The 25,215-nt window shown below is 42.6% G+C and overlaps 1 protein-coding gene across 1 annotated transcript in view; it reads right to left on the bottom strand.

The window, feature by feature from the left end:
• SLC25A26 (solute carrier family 25 member 26) overlaps positions 1–14,886 on the bottom strand; it is a 112,350-nt gene extending 97,464 nt beyond the window's left edge. The window contains exons 1-3 of the mRNA XM_018554608.1: positions 14,777–14,886; positions 8,307–8,463; positions 7,103–7,212 (exon numbers count right to left, since the gene is read on the bottom strand). Coding sequence (XP_018410110.1) covers positions 7,103–7,212; positions 8,307–8,463; positions 14,777–14,809 — 300 coding nt within the window. The 5' untranslated portion in view covers positions 14,810–14,886. The remainder of the gene's footprint in view (positions 1–7,102; positions 7,213–8,306; positions 8,464–14,776) is intronic.
• Positions 14,887–25,215: the final 10,329 nt, after the last annotated feature.

Below are 25,215 nucleotides of genomic sequence, written 5' to 3'. Positions count from 1 at the left end.
CTGTGTGCCCCTGCATGCCCATGTTAACGAGCCCTAAGGCAGCACGGTGGCATAGTATTTAGCACCTTGCAGCACTGGGAGTCTTCAATTAAAATCCCAGCCAGGACTCTGTTTGTTCTCCTTGTACTTGGGTGGGTTTCCTCAAACACTCCAAAGACATGCTGATAAGGTAATGGGCTCCGGTCTTACTTGGCCCTAGCGTATGAATGCATATGATATAGGGACCCGAGACTGAAAGTTCCTTGAGGGCGGGGATTGACCTTAAAGTACAGTATGATAAGTGCTATGTAAATTATTGCTGGTATATAAATATCTACATTAATGAATCATTAAACAAATAAGAAATGAGCGGCTTTATTCCTCCAGCAGAATCAAAGCAAAATTGATATTGGAGAGAACTGGAAGAATACGTGATTTCAGACTGCCATCTAGTGGAAACTTCAGCAATTGTCAGAAGTAAAAAATAAATTATCAAATATGAATGAGTTTTAAAAAAAGCAGCAAATAATATGAAAGGTGCCAAATTCACCTTTTACTGGTCAGACAACAGTGAAATTAGAATTCGAGTGGTAGCTATCTGGATTCTGCATCTTGTGCCCCTTCCTTACTGCCTTATGAATATACCCACCTCAAGCTGCTTAAAGGACTAGTGCACTTTAAAACAAATTGCACTATTACATAGTTACATAGTATTTGAGGTTGAATAAAGACATAAGTCCATCAAGTCCAACTTATTGCGTGTATGCATTTATGTTCGAGCTGGTGTGTGCGTGTCTATGGGTCCATATGTGATTTTGCTTATAGATGTACCTGTACCCCTTTATGTTATGGTTTCCAAGAAACTCGTCCAGGAGTTTCTTAAATGATTCCACAGTCTTAGCTGAAATCACTTCCTGCGGCAGCGAGTTCCAGACCTTAACCACTCTGACTGTGAAGAACCCCCTGCGGCCCGTGTGTTGAAAAAAATGTTCTAACAATTTTTGGTGATGCCCTCTGGTCTTTGTTACGGAGCTAACCGTAAACAGTTTGGTAATAATGTTGCTGTCACCATTGCACAGTTTATACAAGAAGATCATATCCTCCCTTAATCTCCTAACCTTCAAGGAGAGCATATTTAAATTTAACAGCCTTGTTTCATAGCTCAGGTCCTCGAACCCCTTTATGAGTTTGGTAGCCCTCCGTTGGACCTTTTACAACTCAAGGACATCTTTTCTGAGTATCGGTGACCAAAACTGGACTGAGATGAGGCCGAACCAATGATGTGTACAGTGGCAAAATTATAGACTTGTCTCTGCAATACATTCCCTTCTTAATGCAAGACAGGACTCTGCTTGCTTTGTTTACAGCAGTCTGGCACTGTGAGCTGTTCCTCAATCTGCGGTCTATAATGACCCCCAAATCCTTCTCCGTTTGCGACTTTCCTAGTGGCACACCCATAAGTGTATAGTCCATTTGCCTATTTTTACCCCCGCACTGCAAGGGTTAAGTGCTCGTTTTTGTCTAGGTGCTAAAAAAGAAAAGTTACTCACCTGAACCTCACAGCCGGCTTGCTCTTAGATGGGCCTTCCAGCCTCTCTACCCCTCCTCTGCTGCAATCTAAGGTCCCGTAAATCATCATGTTCTTTACAGCATGTATAGACGTGCGGAGGCTGAGGAATATTTCAATGCTGCAGCGTAGGAGGAGACAGGCTTCAGCGACCAGAGAAGCAGTCCGGGTGCGTATAATTTTTTTCTAGCACCTAGACAAAAATGAGCACTTAACCCTTGCAGTGCGGTGGTAGCCCCACTGCAAGGGTTAATAAAAGCTTTACCCAGAGTTCTTCTTTAGACGCTGTCTGCGGATAATTCTTAAAAAAGGAATGCCCGGAGTTGGGCTTTAAACTTTTACTGGCAGACAATGGCACAGGGCTGTAGAAGGCAGAGAGGAGCTATCTGGTTCCTGCGATGACAGCGCCCGCTCTTCTTGTGTGGGTGGCTGACGGCTGACAGCTCCTAATTTGCACATTTCAAGCCCTAATCGTATGATGAATTTGTTGGCAGGTTCAGTGGATATCTGTCTCCATTCATCTTTATTTACAAGCCATTTCCAGCTGCAGCACTAATTCCACTTTCCCGCTTCTCTTCCTTCACATCCTTTTTTTTTTGCCTGTGCTGTATAGTCAATCCTGAGGGGAAGTATAACGGACATTTTCTACACTGTGCCCAACAATGCAAAGCTAATGTATGGGCTTAAAGGGCAAGTCCAACTTAAAGCAATATTTTAGTTGTGGGTGGGTAATTGCATGCTGGCTCACCGCCTGACTTATTGGATCTCTCAGTGACTTCAGCGGCAAGCTCTAACTATGACAGTTTCTGGCTCCATTCCCCTCATCATGGAGTCTCACCACTCTTGCTGCACTCTCAGTACTGTAAATGGAAGGAAAATTCCAACATGGACAGCAACAGCTTCACATGGCTGCAACAGATACAGTACATGCAGCTTGGAGAGATAACAATTTTCAGCCAGTTAATGATGAAAGTTGAATTCCAGGCAAACCACTAAATACACAGGGGAAATACATACATGCAGGGCCGTCCCTTCAACGAGCCAGCCTGAGGCTATTGCCTCAGGCAGCATCTGTTTTTGTCATGTAGGGGGGCAGCAGGCAGAGTGCCATGGCTTACGGCCCCCTTTCCAGCCACATCGTCCCAGATTGCTAAGAGCCGGGCAGGGAGAAGTGTAAAGACCATACACATCTCCCCGCCCAGCTTAGCAACCTGGGATGCTGTGGCCGGAGTCCTGTCTAGCTCCTGGCAACCAGTGATGCCACTGGTTGCCAGGAGTTGGGCGGGACGCCGGCCAGAGCATCACAGGATGATTAGAGCTGGGCAGGGAGACGCAGAGGCCAGTGTCACTCTCGAGTCGGGTGGCACTATCTCCTTTTTCCACCTCCCGTTGTTCTGATTGCGTGCACCACCTCCCCCAGGGGCCGGCCTCAGGAGTAGAGTTACATTGCAGGTTGTGGCTACTGGTCAGGTCTACCGAACAAGAGCAGTGCAGGTCTCCAGTGTCATGCATGATTATCGACGTAAAGCATGTCCAACTCTCTAAGCAAAATGGAGTCACTCACCAAGGCTTAAATCCCCAATGGTCATGAAGAGGTACAATATTCTGGTCCTCCCTATATAATCTATAATATACAATCACAGAGCCATCTAGAAACCCGGTACTCATACAAACCATTTTATTTTAAGATTTCCGGCAATCTCCTCTGCGCTCACACAGGGATTTTCTTATAAAGGAACAATTTCATGGAGCTCTGTCCCCTGTGTTATATCCGACATGCTCTGCAGAGCCTTTTATAAAATAACATGATGACTTCTCCGTGCGTTTATTTTTTTCGGCCAGCGGAGAGGAAATGCAGCAGCCGGATAACTGGGAGACTATAACATTTACTGACAGCAAGCAACCAGACGTGCGCGACGCAAAATGATGATTTATCTCACATCACAACATACTATGAGCCACCGAAGGGGAACATACAAGTCAGCCATCAATGCATTAACTGAGATGCTTTTTATCTGTTATTGGGATTGTTTTTAAATCCAGCCCAGCCAGTGGCTGCCCGCATATTAGGGAGTGCCTGCAGTGTCTGCGGAGTTCCCCCAAAATCCAAACAAGGTCAATTAAAACGCCCTGGTGGAAGGGAGTGGGCAGCCATGCCTTTGCTTCAGAGCTTGGTAGCCCAAATGCAGGACTTCCAAAGCCCCGGATCTTGGTACAAGGCTTTCAGACAAAAATATGATCTGTCTCTTAGCGGAAATCTTAAAGTGAAATCCAGGATTTTTAAAACTAACAGCAAGGGTTAACTGCTCGTTTTGTCTAAAGGGGCCAAATAAACAAGAAATACTCTCCTAATCCTCGGCTTTGCCTTGCTAGACCGGTCACCTGCAGACTCTTCTCCCCCCAGGGCTCCAGCGGTCTAAGGACCTGTGATGTCATCATGTCTAATGCAAGTTTATTAGATGTGAAGCTGCTGAGAGACAAACCACAGCCGGAGTGGAGGGGCACAGAGAGGAGCGGTCACAGCCACAGGACCGAGGATCAGGGGAATATTTCTTCTTTATTTTTGCCCCTAGAGAATAACGAGCAGTTAACCCTTGCAGTGCGGTGGGAAGCCCCACTGCAAGGGTTAATGCTTCCAAATCCTGGAGTTTTTTCCTAAAGGATAAGTGCAATTTAAAGCATAGGAGAGGAAACTTATCAAAACTGGAGCAGACAACATCTGGAGCAGCGGTGCATGGCAACCAATCAGCTTCTCTCTTTCATTTTCAAATCTTAACTGAACAAACTGAAGAGAGAAGCTGATTGGTTGCCATGCACAGTCTGTCTGCTCCAGTTTTGATAAATCCCCCCAGTGTACTTATCCTTTTTGCTGCCCTCTGCTAGGCTAACCCGGCTCCCCTCCACCTCCCCAGATTCATACTTACCTTGCAATTGCACCCTCAACCTCTTCTGATCCTCGGTGAGCCAGGCACACCTGCGCATTGGCTTCCCTTAGGTCTCGAAAGGCATCTCCTGGCATACCAAAGACCATATGCAAAAAGGATCAGTGCACTTTATTTTTTTTATTTATTCCAGGTATTACTATAGTGCCGTCAATGTACACAGCGCTTTCCGTGCAGCACATTCACATCACATAGGTACAGTACAGTCCCCATCTCATATGCATCCATAAGTGAACAGAACTTGTCAGAACCTGAATTTTTACTTGGTATCAGTCAATTGTTATCAACTGTACATTTGACAAAGCTCACATTGGGAGAGAAAGAAGCAGCACAAGGAGCCAATCAGCAGTGCTGCAGTGCTATTGTGTTAACAAGCAGAGAGAGAGCAGAGTGACAGAGAGACTAGCTCATCAGTTTGCTGCTTCTCCTTTCACTGCCAAGTCACAGGCTGGGGGTAGGACAAGACCTGTAAGCGCTACAGAACTGCGGAAGAGAAAATTCAGGTCTCCAGCCTTACGCTGTGCTGTGTGCCAAAGCTGTGAAAAATCTAAGAACTGGATGGACAGAAATATAAATCCACAGCTCCTGTATATGTATTTCATCTCTGTATTTAGCTCTTTGCCTGGAGTTCAGCTTTAAAAAAAATAAATAAATTATTTTGTACGCAGAACAATTCTGGCAGACCACAGAAAAAACAATTTAATCTTTCTGTCAGAGAGTGAATAGGGAATGGGAAGACCCAACACACAATCTTATTTTGTGGTAACACAAGGGTATTGTTATCCAGACGAGATGGGACAGTCACATCTTAGTGTCATATTAGCGATACAGAAAGAATGTACATTGTGTCATGGAGCCGTCCACCACCAAGACTCACAATGCTATTGTAATTTCCCATCCAATTCCCGGCATTACATGGATGACATGTTTATTTACAGGACGCCAGAGCCGGAGGAGGGCAATCATTTGTATTTTCAGCAGACGTTCTCACTTGCACTAGAAATGACATCACAAATAACTTCAATTTTTACTCTCGTGGAATGGAAGTTGGTTACACAGATTGGAGGTGATTTCCAATTAAAATGGCTTCTTGTGTAATTACATTGCGGGAGAGATGATGCAGACAAGAGTATGAAATATACTATAAAAGAAAAAACAGAATTCTCATAATAATTCATCAAGTAGGAATGAAACAAATCCCTGAGCTAGATACCTAATCAGATTTAAAGATGAACTCTGGGCAAACAGCTGAATGTACACATGAAATACATACACCGCTCCGCCATAACATTATGACCACTGAGAGGCAAAATGAATAATATTGATTATACAATGGCTCCGGGAAGTGGGGGGGGGGGATATATTACAATGAGCCCTGGAAGTTGGAGGGGGGGTATATTACAATGGCTCCTGCATGTGGGAGGGAGATATTACAATGACCCCTGGAAGTGGGTGGGATATCTTAGGCAGCATGTGAACATTTTGTCCCTGACGTTGATGTGTTGGAAACAGAAAAAGTGGGCAAGGGTAAAGATTTGAGAGACTTTGACAAGGGCCAAATTGTGAAGTCTAGACGACTGGGTCAGAGCAACTCCAAAACTGCAGCTCTTGTGGGATGTTCCCAGTCTGCAGTGGCCAGGACCGACCAAAAGTGGTCCAAGGAAGGAAATGAAGGGATAGTGTCATGGGCGGCCAGGGCTCATTGATGTATATATGATGTGTATATATAATTTTTTTCATAATGAACCCAGAACTACATTAATTTGCATCTTTTATATCTGCATGAAATCCAGTTTTGAAGCAAAGCTGCAATTTTATTAAAAATATAGGGTGTAAGGCCAGACCTTGCGTTACCAATTTTTTCCCCTGCTCCTCACCCTTAGTCCTGTGCATGAATAAGCAATGATCAAGCCCATCCAAACGAATGCAAGGGATGGTCTGCATGGCAAAAACGCTGACACTCCAATCTTCCTTCCCTGAGGATTTCCTTCTGATTAACAACCAGCCAGCCAGCAACTGTGACTGCCCCTTAATTAGCATGCGATGTAAGAGCCAAAGAAGAGCAGCTTCCACCAGAAGCTGAAATGGTGATTGACTGATTCATGAAAGATCCTTTATACGGAAGAATAATCGAGACCCCAGCTTTTTGTTCCGAGCAGGTTTCAACACTCGGAAAATATGATGTATGTGTCCCTTTATGCTTTGAAAGCACTGTAGGCAGATATTCAGTAACTAAAATGGAGGAAAATTATCCTCCAGAGAGCAACAAAGATTCTTCTTGTGCCTAGAGAGGGGTTATCGATAGGAATTTCAATATACATGTGTAGCCATTTCTCCTCCTTAGAAAGTTATAACCAGAAAAAAAAGCCCAGCACCCAAAATTCAATAGGAACGTTCCCTGCTCGTACCAATATTATGCACAGGGAAGTGGTGCTTGACATCAAGTCAGCTGCCCTCCCCAATACTGCAATAAAAAGAGCGGGGGAGGTAAAAATGTTGGTTATATTTAGTGATTTAGGAAACTACAAATTCCAAAATTATATATATATATATATTTTTTTTTTTTTTTTCCCCAAGGTATGCCTTTCAAGCAATCATTCATTATTGTACATACCACTTCCCCCATAGAGGCGGCTGCCATGTGCACTAGTGGAGAGAGGTAAGAGGAGGACTCGGAGTGTAGCCAACATTTCACGGTTTCGTATGTCACAAAGAAAGCAGACGCTAAAGGAAAAGTAAAGCAAAAACAGATAAGACAACACGGTAAAATTAAAAGCTAACGTACATTACTAATTATTGCTGCAGTCCTGCCACAAAAACATTTATCAAAATATAATCCAAAATAGCCTTAAGGGCTATAAAACCACTTTGTGTGCACCAAATGCCTTTCCAAAGCAAGATATTAACCTTGCAAAAGTTGCAGTTATATCATTACTGTGCTGTACATAGCCTGTACAGAGAGCAGAGCTGTGGGAGGAGCTCAACATGCCCCACCCACTACAGGAAACTAGTCAGGAGACAAGACCAGTCACCTTGCACAAGGAGAGAGAGCAGCAGTGACCGGTCTTTATTGCAGGAAGGGGAGGAGACCAGGCCAGTCACCCTGCACAAAGAGAGAGAGCAGCAGTTACCAGTCTTTATTACAGGAGGGGGAGAAGACCAAACCAGTCACCTTGCACATGGAGAGAGAGAGCAGCAGTGACCATTCTTTATTAAAGGAAGGGGAGGAGACCAGGCCAGTCACCCTGCACAAGGAGAGAGAGCAGCAGTGACCGGTCTTTATTACAGGAGGGGGATGAGACCAGGCCAGTCACCCTGCACAAGGAGAGAGAGAGGCAGTGACCGGTCTTTATTACAGGAGGCTTCATGTGTTACACTGGATTACTGCACAGATCTGGAAGAAATACACAAAGTACACCAAGATTCAAGGAAGAATACACATGGCTCTTGTAGTTACACTTATCCTGGAGTAAAACACAATAGCACAGGCATTAGGCATTTTTTGTGACCTTCTAATTAATTCTTGGACTAAAGTACACTATGAGAATATTGTTCTAGTGCAGACTACCAGACCAGTGAAGGTTCTAGCAGTATAGAGTTAATACGCTGTTCTTCAAGTTTAAATCTCAAGAGCTCCAAGAACTTTTCTTGTATATAGAACAGATATTCCCTGGCATCGGCTCCTTTTCAAATGTGTACACCTTGCCGTGGATGATTACAGCCATTTTTAAGCCACTGTATGTATTTTATTGTTAAAGGAAGAAGCCATTTTGGCAGAGTCATTATAGCTCACATCGTACAACTGTCAAAATTCTTACCATTGGGAAATGATCCAATAGCTGTGGATGGGACGCCAGCGTAGATGCCACGGAAGCCCCCAGACATGGAAAACCCTTGAGGGCTCTGTAGTCTGGTTTTAATAGTGTCAAGAGGAAATAAGATAAGGTCCACGCACATCCCAGCTGACCCACCGGCCTAAGGAACAAAACATCAATAGTGAATATGGAAGAAAACCTTATCTGGCAATCAAACATATACATCATTATACCGAGGAAGGTGCTTGACCGCCTGTATGGGATTGATAATTGTTAGAACAAAACTTTAGGTAAAAATAAAAAAATTAATTGCCCAGCCACAATAAAAGTTAAAAAGAAAAACAGATTTTGCTGAAATATCTTTATTTCAGAGTTGCACCCAACGTGTTTCCTTTCTGCCACTAGATGGGCTTAATGATGGTCAGCATCCTTCAACCAACTTCCTGTGTGCCAAGGCCGTCATGGACCCACTCAACAAGTGTGCATTAACCCACCACAATGGGCCACCTAGGTGTGTCTGGGCCCTCAAAGATATACCGATTCTGTACATTTTATTTAATTTATGATCAGAACCAAAACCTTATATCTAGCTAGCAGGTAGAGCTCTGGGCTCCTTAATTTCTCCACTTTCTCCTTAATGCCTGTTAAAAAAAGCCTGTTACAGAGTTCAGCGGCTCAAGCTGTGATTTACATATACAAGTGTACTTCCCGCTAACTCCTGCTCCCTCTGTAGTGCTTTGCTGGAGCTTTTCATTAAACAGATTGCACTGTGCTCTCTCTTTAGAAAACCAATGTATTGTAAACCAATGTAAATTCTGTGTCATGTATTAAATGTTTTTTAAAAACAAAGACTGTATAGATCAGGGGTGGAAAATGAATATGGAGTTGAGGAGTCAGTCTGTCCTATGCAGGAGCCAGTAGGATTTTTTAGAACTCAGCTCGATTGACAACAACTAGAGAAAACTTAAAAGTTGGGCACCCGCTGTCATTTTAAGGAGCATTGGAGACCTGACTCCTGGGATTTGTTCGGCCCAGGTATATGCACTGCCTGGGCAAAAAAAGTCACCACCTGGATTTAGCTAAGCAAATAGGTCACAGCCTTCCATTGGCTAAGTGTTATGGTCTGGGGTTGCTACAGTTGGCCAGGTCTAGGTACAGCAACATTACGTCTCAAAAAAAATTAGGTCAGCTGGCCACCTGAATATACTGAATGATCAGGTTTTTCCATCAATTCATTTTTTCTTCCATGATGGCACATTGGGCATATTCCAAGAGTACAATGCCAGGATTCATCGGTCTCAGATTGCGAAAGAGTGGTTCAGGGAGCATGGGACATCATTGTCACACATTGATTGGCCACCACAGATTCCAGACCTTAACCCCATTGAGAATCTTTGGGATGTGCTGGAGAAGACTTTACACCGTGATCTGACTCTCCCATCATCACTACAAGATCTTGGTGAAAAATGAATGCAACTCTGGATAGAAATAAAAGTTGTGACATTGTATAGGCTTATCAAAACGATATATATATGTGCGCAATCAAGGCTAAAGGCGGTCCAACAAAATAATAGAGTGTGTGACTTTTTTTTGGGGGGCCGGGCAGTGTATCATATATGACAAAAACAGATATGCATAACCCAGTGAAGAAGGAACACAGACATCCAGTATGCGGTGTAATAGTACCATGAACTCAAGCAGGGAAAAAGTATGTTACAGTATCATGGGAACTGAGATTTTCTCAATTCAGCCCATTTACGTTGGAAGAGAAGAACATACATGGTACCTAAAATGTACTTTTTTGAATGTCTTACGGTAAGATAATATAAAACAGCTATTTATTTATTGGGTTCCAAATGTGCACTGGTGATATGTTATGTGTCCATTTTGGACATGAACGGTCCTCACCGGAGACCTTTCACAAAGTTTCAGTACCCAGTTGACGTATATTATACTTTGGAGGCCCTTTAAACAATTATCTTGTCTGAAGAAGAACATAACAGGCGCCACATAACACTCACGGTACATCTCACTTTCAAGTGCCGCCTGTCAAGTGCTGAAGATGTGACCCCTATAGCTGAAACTATAATCAATAAGGTAATTACACTTCTAATCCCAGACTAGGATATCATGTAGATTGATTTCCAGTTAGTATTCCCCTCGTGGTCCCTTCATTTGATGAAACCTTTGTTGTTCATCACAGTCTTCGGGATTTACCACTTACATACATAACAGCCTTATGGTGGAAAATCAATGCAGGTTTTTTTTTTACTGTTCAGATGACTTGAAAAGTTAAAGCAACAGTTTTCCATCATATGGGGTTTTTCGCCGAAGCACTGGCCACATAGTCTCTCCCAGATAAAATACAGACGTCAATTTGGAAAGATCCTCCAAATCATCACCATGTGACAAATGCCATGGCACAGTGGGTCATGTAATGCAGCAGATATGTTGTGGAGTTGGGGGGGATAGGGTTGTCCTAACTCCCTGTATTAGTGAGTTGGATTGCTCAGCAGATATCCACACAATGTCCAAACCCAGTGTTATCCGATTAATCGAACTTAATAATCGGCTAACTAATCGATTTTGAAAATAATCGTTAGCTGCAGCTCTAATCACAATACACAGTATGTGATCTCAAACCCAACGCGTTTCAAATGTATAAGAGGGTTCTTCATCAATCCCTTAAAAAGGACTTACTGAGAAGCTTGACAAGCAGTGAGTAATTTGGAGGGAGTAATGTAAGTGCAGGAATGTGCTAACGTGTCATCGCTGCACTTCACAGGTGGCTGTCATCTGCCAACTCTATTCCCGTTTGAGTGGCATTCTTGTTTTAAGCTACATATATGGAAGTATAATGTTAATAGCTTATATTAAAGCTGAAATGTAATATACATATATAATACCTTCCCTTGTTCCCTCTTTCCCCCTAGTCAAAAAACAGTTACAAATGCTCAATCAAATCATTTTGTTTTCAAGAAATACATCTTTTCAGACCCAGTGAAGTTACCCCTGGCTCTGTCTGCTGGTCCTTCTCTGAGCTTTGAGGAGGGGCTATCAGGCTCCTGTAAACTTCAAAGCACCCAAAAGGTCAAGAGCGTTCTATGAAATAAATGAATCCTGGCATCTCTCTAAACACACTTCCCGGCTGGCCACTGGAAGACATTAGCTGTGCACTCTGCAGATCATTTTCTTGAGCACACACACGTCTGAAGGGATGCCAGGGATGTGTTTTTCATATATTGCTTGCAAAGAAAAAGCTTTCAGTTGTGAGAGGTGGGCAATGATGGTACAAATTTAAGAGAAGAGGGGATTGATGATGATTGAAGTCATTCAGAAAGGAATGAAGGTGTGTTCAAGATAGCTCTGCAGCTTCAAAAGGGCTAAATTGTGGCGATGCAAGTTTACAGGGAATTGACAGTATTGCGTTTCAACACAAGGGAGGACTTGTGTGAGAAGAAAAAAAAAAGGTAATGCCAAAGTTCAGCTTGAAAGATAATGATTACTTTTGTGCTACACCAGAGGAAGCTGCTCTGCGAAAGATTTTTTAAATGCAAAGCGATATCTTCTCCTGTTATTGGCTGATGCTCTGTCACATGATCATGAAGAATATCAGTTCTGGCCTGTACTCTTGTGTTGTGACCAATTTAGTTAGATGGTTCGAGTAGTGATCACAATGGATGGTGCCGTGCAAAGCCACAGTTAAAAGGATGAAGACTCACCAGCACACAATCGAAGATTAACCCTTTCGTGACCAGAGGTTTTGAAATGTAAATGCCCTTGTGTGGCACTTGACCATTGGCTGTAGTTGACCTAGGTGACAAATAAATACAGGAGACTCTTTAATCCTCAGTTGAGCTCTGGTGACTCTTCATCCGTTTATGATGACATGATCAGAGATGCTGCAAAACACAGAGGTGCAGGGGAGCCCGATCGGAGAGACATGCCAATGTATGCGATAGAAATGAATGAGCAAAACTGTTGAACATTAGGAAAGGAAGACCTGAGGTGACCACATTGCATGGTGACCTATTATTGAAACGTCCGGAGAGGTAATGTGCCACTATCCGGAGGGCGAGCGATATTACTGGGCAAATGTGAGCTAGTAGTAGTCAGTAATAGGGGGTAGTGTTGGCCTCTTCATCATCTCCTGCCCAGCTGGGTGGGAAGCCGGCCAAAGTGTCCCAGGTTGCTAAGAGCTGGGCGGTGAGATGTGGATAGCCCTTACGACATGTGTATTGGCAACCTAGGATGCACTGGCCAGAAAGGGGGCAGCATTCTGCAGTAGAGCAGCCATCCTGCCCCCCACCCCCCATGTGACCCAAAGAGGTACCACCTGAGGCAACAGCATCAGGCTGCCTCATTATACAGACGGCCCTGGTTGATGACCCAAATACTACGGATAGTTGTAAAAATAGGTTCACCGGGACATTACTGCATAATGTCCACTAGATGGAGCTGAGGAGCACGGGAAATACATATCAATAACAGGAGGTACAATGTAACAATTCTAGAGATCACCACTGGAGGGAATTAACAAATAAATGTGACCATTGCTACTACAGCAGAGCATTGGGCCAGAAGAGAAAACAAGCCTATGCCTCCGTTCACACCTTTGTAAAGTTGATGATGTTTCCCAAGTGCTATTTTAAGCATAATGAACAGATTACACCAGATTTTCTCAACTGGGGTTCCGACCTTCATTGCAGTGTATTTATATCTGCCCAACATTGGCATCACATTGCCCCCTGCAGCTACTACTAATGGTGCCTCCCACATTGGGAAGTGGGATGAGAAAAGCTGGCTGCCTGAGGAGCTAGAAAGCCATTGGCCAGGGCTACAGACCAGCAGCTTGTGACCATGGCAGGATGTGTGTTGTAGGCGGGAACCTCTCTGGTGCTAATGCTTTCTGGTAGGAATGGGGCTGCTCTTGTCTGGCGGAGGGAATGGGGAGCGCAGAGGCCATGGTGCTTTGGCCCCTGGGGGTGGCGTCCCAGGCTGTGCCGGAAAATCACTTGGGTTTGAGACCCCACTTGATTCACCGTCACTAGGTTACGGCACTCAGAGCATTTTCTGACTGGTTTGTGCACTGGCACTTATTTATTTAAGCACTATTTTTATGCACAATTGCACCTTTGACTCCACAGATGATGGAGGGCGCGGGTACCTTCGAGGCCCATCCTGATGTTGTGGGGGAGGTTCTGTGACCTTCATGGACTTCTCTGCCTTCCCCCACTGAGGGGCCTCTCTTTGGGAGAGCCCCCACCTAGTACTCGTGGGACCTACTTTGGTAGGGCCCTAAGGATTGGGGACCGCCGGCCTTCGAGTAGGTGGACCTGAGTCGTCCTTGCCCCTGTTAAAGAGCCTTGCGCCCCGGGGGTTCAGGAATTTCAAGGCTCTTCCTCTTCAGGAGGACCACAGCACCCTTGTGCACTTTTTTTTTTACTGTGTGGTGATTACACTATTCACTTTTTTGTTCACAGGAGAAGTACGTTTTTGGGATGTGTGTAGATGTGGTCTGAGGAGAGCGCATCATCCTATTCATGGGATTTCCTGAGGTTATTCAGATCTACAGCTTCATCAGGTACAGGATGGGTGGCTGACGGGGAGATGCCCAAGCTGGAGCAGGTAAGAGACACAGCACCCTGTATGTCACTGAAACCTAAGGGCTTGTTCACACCAATTGCGGTGCGTTCCAGAGCGGTAGCTGCTGGAAAGCACCGCAACCCCTCAGAAAACTTCCCCCTTCGTTCTGGGGCGGGAGGGGGCGTGGCAAAACATTGCCTACGTTCCTTTCCACTGCAAATGCAAAAAATAGAGTTGCGTGCGGTGCCATTGACTTCAATGCACCACCACACCCCCTCCCGCCCCAGAACACAGGGTGAAGTTTTGTAAGCGATTGTGGTGCATTCCAGGAGCTACCGCTCTGGAACGCACCACAAGCCCTTGATATGAGCACTAGGGATGTGCAAGGACTTGGTACAAACCAAGTTCATCTGAGCCTGCACACAACTGTCATTGACATACCCCCCGCCCAACCCAATCCACTGCAGGCGGGGCATTCCCCACCCCAATGTTATGTGTAGCTGCAAGATAGAGAATGCACCGGCTGCAGCTGATTGGGCCGAGAGGGGGGAATCTGTCACTGACAGTTTTGCACTGGCTCAGATGAACTCGGTTTGTACCAAACCCCATGCACATCACTACTGAGCACCAGTGCAAAGTTAATGTTGGTTGCAAAGTTTACTCTCTGGGCTTGGCCCATTTATTCCAATGCATTGAGGTTCTGTGCCCTACAGGGATGTAGGGGGGTCAGCAGAAGCAACCACAGACTGCCAGCCCCAGTCAAACTATGGCTCTTTAGAGCTTGTAGGACTACAAGTCCCAGCATGACAATCCTACCACACGGAGGGATATGAGAGAAGTAGCAGTCACTATGTCTTCAGTCACACACAGAAATTATCAGAACTCACCAGTAAGGAGGCGAAGAATTCCTTTCTCTCCATTGTGCCAGCCTGAGGTTATCCTACCTGCACACACATCACACACTCCACACACATGTGCCATACAGCCACTACCAACAACACAGGGTGACCTGAACACTGCGGACAAAAGTCACATCCCAGGGCTATATATATAGGCTATATGTATATACACAGCAGAACAGAGCGTCACTGCCTAATTTAACTCAGGGTTAGTTACTGGTTGTCCCTCCGCTGTCAGTGAAACACGCCTCTTGCTTAACAATAGGGAAAACCCCTGTTTATCAGACAGTCTGCATTATGAGAGCCATTTTGGTGAAGCCTGTGTCTGTAAACTGGCTTCAGACTGCAAAGCCTGATGTATCTTTTCTGTACTGTGGCGGGGTCACAACCAGTTCAGCTCTCAGACCTGTAGCAGAGATATGGACCAGAGCAGTTTTTACATTTCTGCCAGTTTATTTGGCAATAGCTTGGTTTGTGTTTTAATTACTTAAGATAACAAAGTAATGTTTTTATTGTTTGTATTTAATATGCCCAAACAAGGCTTTCTTTTTGTGATGTTGCCTTGCAAATTTTTTTTTATGCAATCCACAGACAAAAAAAATGACAAAACTAAGAAGAAAAAAAAAACAAAACACTTTTTTTCTATTTTGATTAGTGTTAGTTTAAATATAATTACTGTAAATACAAAAATTATAAATTGTATTTTATAATTGGCCATTGACACAAAAGTTATGATTAAGGTAGAAGGAAATGCAGTTATATTGATATAATTTATTTTTCATGCTTTTGTAAAAAAAAAAAGAATAAAAGTTTAAATATTAATTTAATAGAAATTAAAAAAAAAAGGAAAATAATAGTTAATATATATATATATATAATTTTTTTATGCATTTATTTCATTTTTGCAAAAAGTGAACTTGTCCTTTAATATATTTTTGTAGTAAGAATAATTTATGGCCACTAGAGGGAGCTGAGGAGCATAGGGAATAAAAACGTACTTCCTATGCTCCTCGGCTTCATCTGGTGGCCATAATGTATTATTAAAACAGACTACATTTGAACTTGGAAAATCTCCATCTAGTGGCTGTAAAGTATTATTACAACACTACATTCGAAGTGGGAACAAATATATGAAGAACATCTGTTTTGGCATTATTCCCCCAAAAGAAACGTTGCCAGATATTCGCAGGATGACGGGCCATGCAAATTGTTTAGAAAATAGATACCATAGTGTTTTTGCAAACAAAATTCATAATTAAAGTTGTACATCTACCTTGGCATAAATATTGCAATAGTAACTCATCTTCTCACTTTTCCTTTAACAGACAATTACTAAACAACAAATATGGAGTTTATGAAAGCTGCACTTGTATGTCATTTTTTTTTAACTCTATAATAGGAAAATGTGTCTGTATTTTACTTATTGCCAGCCAGCTCTAGAGGTCTGTGTTTTTCTCAGTGTGACCTTGAACGCAGGTCTAATTTATCAGGTGGAAGATGTATCTCGGTGATGTCTGTCAAGGCCTCGAAAAATAAATAAAAATAAACCTTCAAACGCGCTGCCTGCTCCCGAACAAAAGGGCGTCTGTCTGTACAGCGCTCTTCACGTGTAAGCAGACGGCCCCTGGGGAAATATGGTCGTTTCAGGACTGACCTGGGCTGTGCTGCAAGGGGACATGTTATTGCTTGTGGCTGTCATTTTGCCTACGTTACTTAACAAGGAAGCGACAGACTTGCAGATGATTAAATAAATACTGCTGCAGGTTCTTGGGAAAGGACACATTTTTTTTTATCAAGCTGTAACAATATGGAGTCTATTTATAACAAAAACAAAAATCACATAGCTATTTGTCCAGTGTAACTGCATAAACACTTGTGGAGTGCGAATTAACCAGCTGTTGTGAAAATGGGGCTAAATCAGATATTCATAGGCTATTTTCTCATCTGGTCGAATGTTTTTCTGACATTATGTGCAGCAGAAAAAATTGTTTTTTTCGTACAGAATATAGAGTACATTGGGATAATACCACACTATGGCCAATAGATGGCGCTGAAGAGCATATTAACTAAATGCATCTAGGTAAGAAGAGATACATGTCTTGGCATTCAGAAAATATATAATGTTGGGGGGTTTTACGTCTTTTTCAGGCCTAAAATGTGGAATATAACATGGGTGCAAAAAATGAAAAAAGGGCCTCAGTCATGACGGGGTTAAAAACTCTCTCGGACGCTCTGGGAGTCTCCCGCTCCCGGCCGCCAAGAAGAGAAACCCCGCTGTGTCTTTTTTTTTCTTTATTCTGACACGGAGCAATGACGAATTCCCATTCAAAAGCATTGGGAGTTTACTATGCTGATGGACCTGATGGGTTTTAATGCTCAGGACTAAAAAATATTTCCTTTTATTTCCTTTTATTGAGGTAAATATAAACTATGGCATAAAGAAAATTCCCTTTTGACCTGTAGGTGGTGGCATCCATGAAATCCCCAGGTTCTCTGGAGGCTAATTTACTGCTATCTTGTGAATTATTTTTTTTAAGTCTGCAGTGCGTGCAACAAAGCAAACATCCCCTGTGAACAGAAAAAGCAAACAGTGAAATCACTACACACTAACAAAAATGCACAAGGGTGCTTTGGTCCTCCTCCGAAGAGGAAGGGCCACGATTTCCTGAACCCCCTGGGGCACAAGGCTCCTGACAGGGGCAAGGACGACTTAGATCCACCTACCCGAAGACTGGCGGACCCCGATCCTCAGGGCCCTCCCGAAGTAGGTCCCACGAGTACTAGGTGGGGGCTCTCCTGAAGAGAGACAGGGGAGGAGACAGGGAAGCTCGTAGAGGCCACAGAACCTCCTCCCCAACTTCAGGAACAGGTCCCGAAGGTAACTGCACCCGCCGTCTTCGTCATTGCTTATCATAATTTCATAGTAAATATCATATCATTAAATTTCATCATTTCCTATCTACATATCACATCATTATATGAATATAATTAATTCCTATCTACATATCACATCATTATATGAATATAATTATTTCCTATCTACATATCACATCATTATATGAATATAATTATTTCCTATCTACATATCACATCTTTGAATGGATATCATAATTTCCTATCTACATATCAAATCATTGAATATCATAATTTCCTGATGGTAACAGCAGTGTGCAATGCTTATAGAATGTGTGTTGGCACAGCCTTTTGTAGCCTCCATTGGGAAAGCAAGAGGCAGGGGGGCAACACAAATTTAAAAGTTGTCACGCTATAACAAGAGGCGCTTGAATAAGAACCTTCATGGCAGGATCTCCAGGTATTATTTAAAAATAAATTGCAAATGTAAAAATATTAAAAACACATTTTGAAATGGCTTTGTTAATTCTGATGAGATTTTAGTAATTGGGTTAAAAAAAAATTCTTGGCGTTGTGTTTCATAAGCGTCGCTTTCACCCTACCTCAGGGATGACAGGTCCACTTTAAGTTGTATTAGTTCAAGCAAATAATTTTAATCTCAGTATGGTTTTCATTTGGCACTCGGCTCTGACAACCCCTGTGATAAAATGCAACCTACCTGCTGTGCCGATAGATGGAGCGACAGCTGACAACGTGGAAACCAATATCGCCTTTGCTACAGTGACTGCTGTTTATGAAAGTTACATGTTTATTTCATATTTCATACGGGGCTGCAGGATTTAAAATGACTTTCATGCTTCCTGAAAGGCTTTTATAGCTATCACAGGTTATTGCTGGCTTTAAAGTTGACCGGCTGATGATGTAGAAAGCGGTTGACATTAGATAGGTCATGAATTTTCAGCTCCCGCATCTCTCCACTGTATTATTATTTCGGTGTGAGGATTGTCATCTTTAAATCTGGCGTTAAGTAAGGTAAATATGCTGCAGAAAGGATTAAAGTGGTATTAAACTCTCCAACTTTTTTTTGTAATAAATTCAGTTTAAATAAATTTATACTGTATGGCCCAGCAAATGATTTCATTAATGTTTGCCCAAGCACTAACAGTCATCATGTTTCATGTTACATTATTAAGCATCCAATTTGTTTAAAGTGTACAACCAGTCAAAACTTTGTGTTTAGTTTTGGATAGAGTGGGGCAGATTAGAACCTCTGTTGGATTTGTCCTGCTAACAGGGCTCCAGTAGAGAGAATTTCCTTTACTTCCTGTCCTGCTGACATTTACCAGACATGAAGTGAGGGGAATGCTCCAAAAGCAACCCAGACAGAAATAAAATACAGACTAGAGGGATGTTAGAGTCCCTTTCAGATATGTATTTATACCTGTGTCCCTGTTGCAGATTTTCCCTCACTTCCTGCCTGATGAAACTGTCATGAACAAGACAGGAAGTGAGGGTAAAACTCTTTATTAGAGCCCCAGATATCAGTAAAAAATAAAACAGAGTTTTAATCCTTCTCATTTCCAAAACTAGAAAAAAAAGTTATTTTGACATAATGTTTAATTAGCTGCAAGACATGGGGTCTATTTATCAAGAGTTTCACCCAAGATTCACACAGCCTTCACCCAAGATTCAACCATTTTTTTCATGGAATCTTGGGTGCACGTTGTGTGAATCTTGGGTGAAACCTTGGATAAATAGAGCCCATAGTCTTCCCACTTTTTTATTCTTCGGAAATGGTGTCACCTAGCATTGCCTTTAGGCCTGCAGGATCTCATGGTCTTATTTACTGAGCCGCTTCCATACTGGCCTTAGCTCCACACTGGGAACATTTATTACAAGTCACCTTACAAAGCATTTATCGCTCCGTCCGATGTTTGTTTTCGCCAGTACGCACGACTGCGGCGTGTTGATTTTATTTATCAAGTCGTGTCATACGAGCAGCCCATCTCTATTAAAAAGTCACAACCTTTTGTTCTCCTGCACCGCCATCTTACCTTTAATGAATAACCCCGGCATAATGTTGTTTCCAGTATTATTAATCTTCTTGATGAACTCCTCAGTGAATCTCCCCAACCTTAAAATAAACTACCGCGTAGAGGACGCCGACGTACTGCAAGCTGTCGCATCCTGCTGCTGTCCATGCATAATCTGTAGCAGGCGTACATGGCTAGCGTTGGCGAGCTCCTTTTGAAGAATTCTAGTCGCCTGGCTGTTATTTCAGGCATTCTGGCTTCAATGCTTTCTGATTCACAGGCCCAGAACAACTATGCAGATCAGAAATGTCAGGAGAAAGTCAGAAGTACTGATCTGCATATTTCTTCCAGGTGAGTTCATTTAAGCTGCTACAATGCCTAAAAAATGCTGCAGGGCACTATGCTGTGAACCGGCCCTCAGAGCATCTGGAGGAGACCCGTCCACAGTGCTATCGCCCTCACCAGAACGCATAGCACATCAGTGCCTGCGTTCCGGTTCAGTGCTATCTGCAAAAATGCTGCAGTGCACTATGGTGTGAACCGGCCCCCCAGAGCATCTGGAGGTAGGGTTGCCACCTGGCCAGGATTCACCCGGACAGTCCGAGTTTTGAATGCTGTGTCCGGGTTTCATGGCAGCAGAAACCTGTACACAAAATGTTAGGCAGACAGGGGCAACCAAAATTAAGATGGGGGCTACTGGCCCCTTACTAAAAATAGTCTCAGCTGTGATATTTGCATATGAATAAGGCACGACTCATTCTCCCAAAAAAATGTCAGCGTGTCGCTAGAGTGTTCAGGTTTCGCTTGAAGAAAAGGTGACAACCCTATCTGGAGGAAGCCCATGCACTCGTGGTAAACACATGCAAACTCCATGCAGATAGCTCCCTGATGTCACATCATGACGTCTCTTCATTACTGTCACTTTTACTTGAGGTTGTTGTGAGCTCTACTGTGCATTTTTGACAGTTACAATCAGGTTGCGGTAACTATTTACAATTCAGCTCTTCGTGTGTGTGCGTTTTTTTTTTAATTTATTTGACTATTGTGCAGCTGCTGCTGTAATTAGCTGCCTAGCACATTATATTAACCCCTAGGGCTACATCCAGCACACCTGCTCCAGACCTTATTTATAACTGTAATTAGTCCCCTCATTCTCACTAATATCTTTGACCTCCAATGATGCATCATTTACAATGTCAGGTGAACATTTATGTCTTTAAACCGCGCAAACCATTGTGCCCTTAATAGCAAAAAGTCCCAATATTTCAGCCGGCCCGAAAGAGGCATTTAATAGCTCAGGAAACAGATGTACACGGCTTTGCGTTGCAGCGAGACCAGCCGAGGAATAAATGAAAGCTGTTTCCTATAATGTTCTATAGTGAAATATCATACACTGTACATGATCACAGGGAAGGTGTTCTCCTCCGGGCTTTGCCGGACAGGAAACGATTTCCTAGATATTTCCCCGGAGGCCACTTACTGTGTCAACCCAATGACCACAAATCTTCATGGCCATGCCGGACCGTGGACCTCCGTAAAAGATATCATTCTAATCTCCAGATAATGAAATAATAATTCCTTAATGTTTTCAGCGCTCAGTGTTGCATAAGGTGAAAGTGTAACAAGAAACAAAAAGAAACAAGCAGATACATTGCCCTGCCACTACTAGAATTCCGCTTCCCAAGGCTTGCTTAAAGTAGTCTTGAACAATCAAACAATTCTTCAGAAATGAATCCAGAAAAAAATGTAAATACATTGCCAAATAAAGCGTTTCTTACATTTTTTTGCCCAAGTATAGTCATCATGTTTCTAAACGGCTCCAGCTCCCTCCAGCTCCAGCTCCCTCCGCCAAGTTCCGCCAAGGAACTTCCTGTCCAGCACAAAATCACCAGGGACAGCAGAGTCTCCAGCAGCCATCCAACTACTAGCTTGAAGAAAGGTGAAGGAAAGAGTAGAGAGCAGCGGGGAGGGAGGTAACCTGCTGTGCTGTGCCTGTGTGTTTGTAGAGACACACACAGCTTACTAACACACACAGGGGTGGCTCCATAGGACTCTGCAAGGGAATGAAGCCACCCTATAACAAGATATCGGGGTCAGTGTTCAGGGGACCAGCTGATTCTGCAGGAAACTAACATGGTTATTCACTGCAGGGTGAAGAGTTTGGAGAAGGGAGGAGAAGTGGACAATCTAGGACAACATAGCTGATTTGGAAAAAAATCTCTAATTCAGCTCACTTTCCAGTTCATCTACCGTGTTTCCCCAAAAATAAGACACTGTCTTATATTTTTTTTGGCTCAAAAAAACACACTAGGTCTTATTTTCGGGGTAGGTCTTTTTTTTTAATGTATAACAATCCAAAGTTAATGCAAATCCAAATTAAATAATCCAAAATGGCAAAGTTACGAATAGGATGATCAGGGCAATCAGGGGTGCCGTACCTTTCCAAGAGCAATTTGGTAACCAGAATGAGCAAAGCGCATTTTCACTATTGATTCCCCACAGGCGGAGTGCATTTGGTATCACTCCGCCTGTGACAGGAGCCGGCGCTATAGAGGAGGCATCGGCTTATGCGGATCTGCTCCCTCCGCTGCCGCCTCGCTTCCTCTAGCGCTGGCTTCGCTGGCACCTTGAGTCTCTCCCGCGGCTCTTCAAGTTGAATTCTATAATGAGAAAAGAAAACTATTTATACTACGTGCGCCTTAAAAAGAAATGTAAAAAGTTAATCTCCAGTTAAAAGAATGAAGCTGGATATTAGCTCTATTTTTTTTTAAGTACAGCTAATATATATATATAAAAAACGTAATCTGTCCTTATATTAGCTTCCTGTAATGGGCTTCTGATCAGATCTGCCCAAAAAATTGACAGGCAGACCTGATCGGAATGCCAATATGAAAAGACTCTAAGATTTTCCTGACGATGATAACAGTGGGCCTGAAACGAATGGCCACTTGTAGCTTTAATCGGAAGCCCGTGGGGAAAGGTGACAATGCAGGACCCCAATTGGCAGACAGAGTGTTGTCACCCCATGACAGGAAAAGCCTGAACAAGGACCTTTGTGGCAGGATCACCAGGTTTTACTTTATGGAAAGCTGCAGATTTAACAATATTGAAAATGACTTTGGAAATTGCAATACATGTTAAAGCTTATAGGATATGTTAGTGATTAGGTTTACATGTACTTTATGTGAAGAGGAATCTTTTTTTTGCTTTTAGGGGGACAGTTGTATAGGAAGCTGTGAAAGTCAATGTATCAACCAAAACCTTACACAGTTACTGTATTTTTAGGAAAAAGAAGAAGGAAGAGGAGGATGAGGAAGTATATATAATATATTATATATCAATTATACACACTGTATATATTAGAGGTGCACCGAAACGAAACCGAAATGGAAAAAAATGTCAGGCCAAAACCGAAAATGTTTTTTATTCTTATTTTAATAATTTTTATTAAATATTTTTATTTTTTACTTTACTTTTAGGGGTTTTGTGGAAATATTGGACCTTAAAATAGAAAAAGAGATTTTTCTGCAGCCCGTGTTATCAACGAACTCAGCCCCTGTGCTGAGTGTTCCTGTTCATTCATAACATGAGGACAGAGTGTGTTTACTATAATCATGTAGAATATGATTTTTGATATCATATTTTTATGTCATATCCATATTCTTGTTCATAAGGTGAAAAGTTTAAAAGAGGAAAAAATAGCTTTCGTTCTTGCTTAAAACTCAAAAATATGTTTTACAAGTTACAAAGTTACAAATGATTACAAGATTAATAGCATAAAACATAATATAGAAATATGTGTTCTCTGGCCATCTAGCATTAACTGTAATCTGAAACTTAGGCTACTACTAGGATTGAAGGGGGATGGGGATAGAGGATTCTTGCGTTGAATGCAAACTATAATGCATTCAAATAAACCATATAATGTTGCATGTATCGATATTTATACATAATTCAATGTTCTTTCTTATATGAATAACTTAATCAAGAAATATTACAGTAAAGAGATATAATACGTACTTTGTAAACACATCATACACTTTAATTTAGAATGTCTCACAAAGCCTTTCTTGGTAATAAGGAATGTGGGAGGTTCTAACCAGAAGGCATGATTGATGAGTACCATATGTGCACCCTAACCCTAATACTACTTTCTAGAAAACTAAATCCATGGACTTTTATAAGCCAGCTTGCATTTATTCCTTAACTGAACAAATGTATATAGAAAATCAATCATCACTTATGTTCATCACATGCATACATAATCCCTAATGAATAATACCCTTTTAACAAATCACAATCATGAATGAACAGGAAGTGATGTAGATCGGTACCCATTAATTCATAATTGAGGACACAGTAAACATACCATGCCCTCAGTTATTTACAAATACTCAGCGATCACTGAGTACTTGTATTGGCTCTCCTTCCTGACAGCTGTCACAGCAGGCTGAGCGAGCGGTGCGGTGAGTAGAGCTCTTCCTCCTGTGACAGCACTGACTGTATCCCACCACACTGCTCTCCTCTGATCTGTGACATGAGGCTGAGCAGTGCAGGGAGGAGAGACGCCGGCCACTCACAGCGCTTTCCTCCCGCAGTGCTCGGCCGCCTGTGACACTTTCTCTCCAACCCGCTGGGACACAGAGCAGCACCCAGCGGGGAGGAGAGAAAGCAGGGCTGCATACACACACACACTGTGTATACAGCATATATCTTTATCAGTATCTCTTGGCATATAACATGGCACATGTGCTATAATTACAGCTAATGGATCTAAACATTGTAACTGCCATCTAATTGTCTACAAAGTCATCATCGCTTGTAACTCTTAATTAATCAGCAATTGCTGCCTCAACAATGATTTACATTTTTTCCCCCACTGTTTACACAGCTTTCCCTGTATAGAACTATTTGTCTTTCCCAGAAAAAATAGTTGAAACCGTTCATCGCTGCAAATTTTACCGGGAAGCAGATGGAGATACAGAAAGCCAAATATTATATAGTCCCACTGAGTACCTATCGGAAGAACACCTGCTAAAGCCTCATTACGGCATAGAAAATCAATTATGCATTACATTTGTGAAATATTAATAAGCCGAAGTCTTCAGTGTAAATATTTTGAAATGAGAGCAAACATAGGACAGAGGCTTGCCATGGAAAATAACGCTTACCTTATCTGCCAATGTGATTCTTTCAAGTGCTCCTGTCACTGAGTCGTGTATTGCAAATGGATGGTTTGTGTCAGTATGTTAAAGCCAATGTTTTACTCCCAAGCCTGATAGGAAAGTGTGGCTGTGGGCCATAATATGACTTCAAGTGGCTGGGTGATCAATGTACATTGCAAGGATTTTGACAAGTTTTGTTGAAGATTCCAACCTGTTTCTGTTCTAAAGAAATAGTAGTTTGTTGTAGTATGTCATTCCTGAATGGGAGGGTCTAAGCTTATTATATTTAGCTGGTGGACTTTCTGTGTTGTATTGAGGAAATGCAATATCAGCATCCCTTTAATAGTAATTGTGGTCTGAGCATGACCACGACATG

This window comes from Nanorana parkeri, unplaced genomic scaffold (genome assembly GCF_000935625.1).
Source record: "Nanorana parkeri isolate BGI_ZX_2015 unplaced genomic scaffold, ASM93562v1 scaffold9, whole genome shotgun sequence".
In the NCBI taxonomy this organism is placed as follows: Eukaryota; Metazoa; Chordata; class Amphibia; order Anura; family Dicroglossidae; genus Nanorana; species Nanorana parkeri.
The sequence above is the reverse complement of the archived record's forward strand: the minus strand, read 5'-3'. Positions and strand labels throughout refer to the sequence as shown.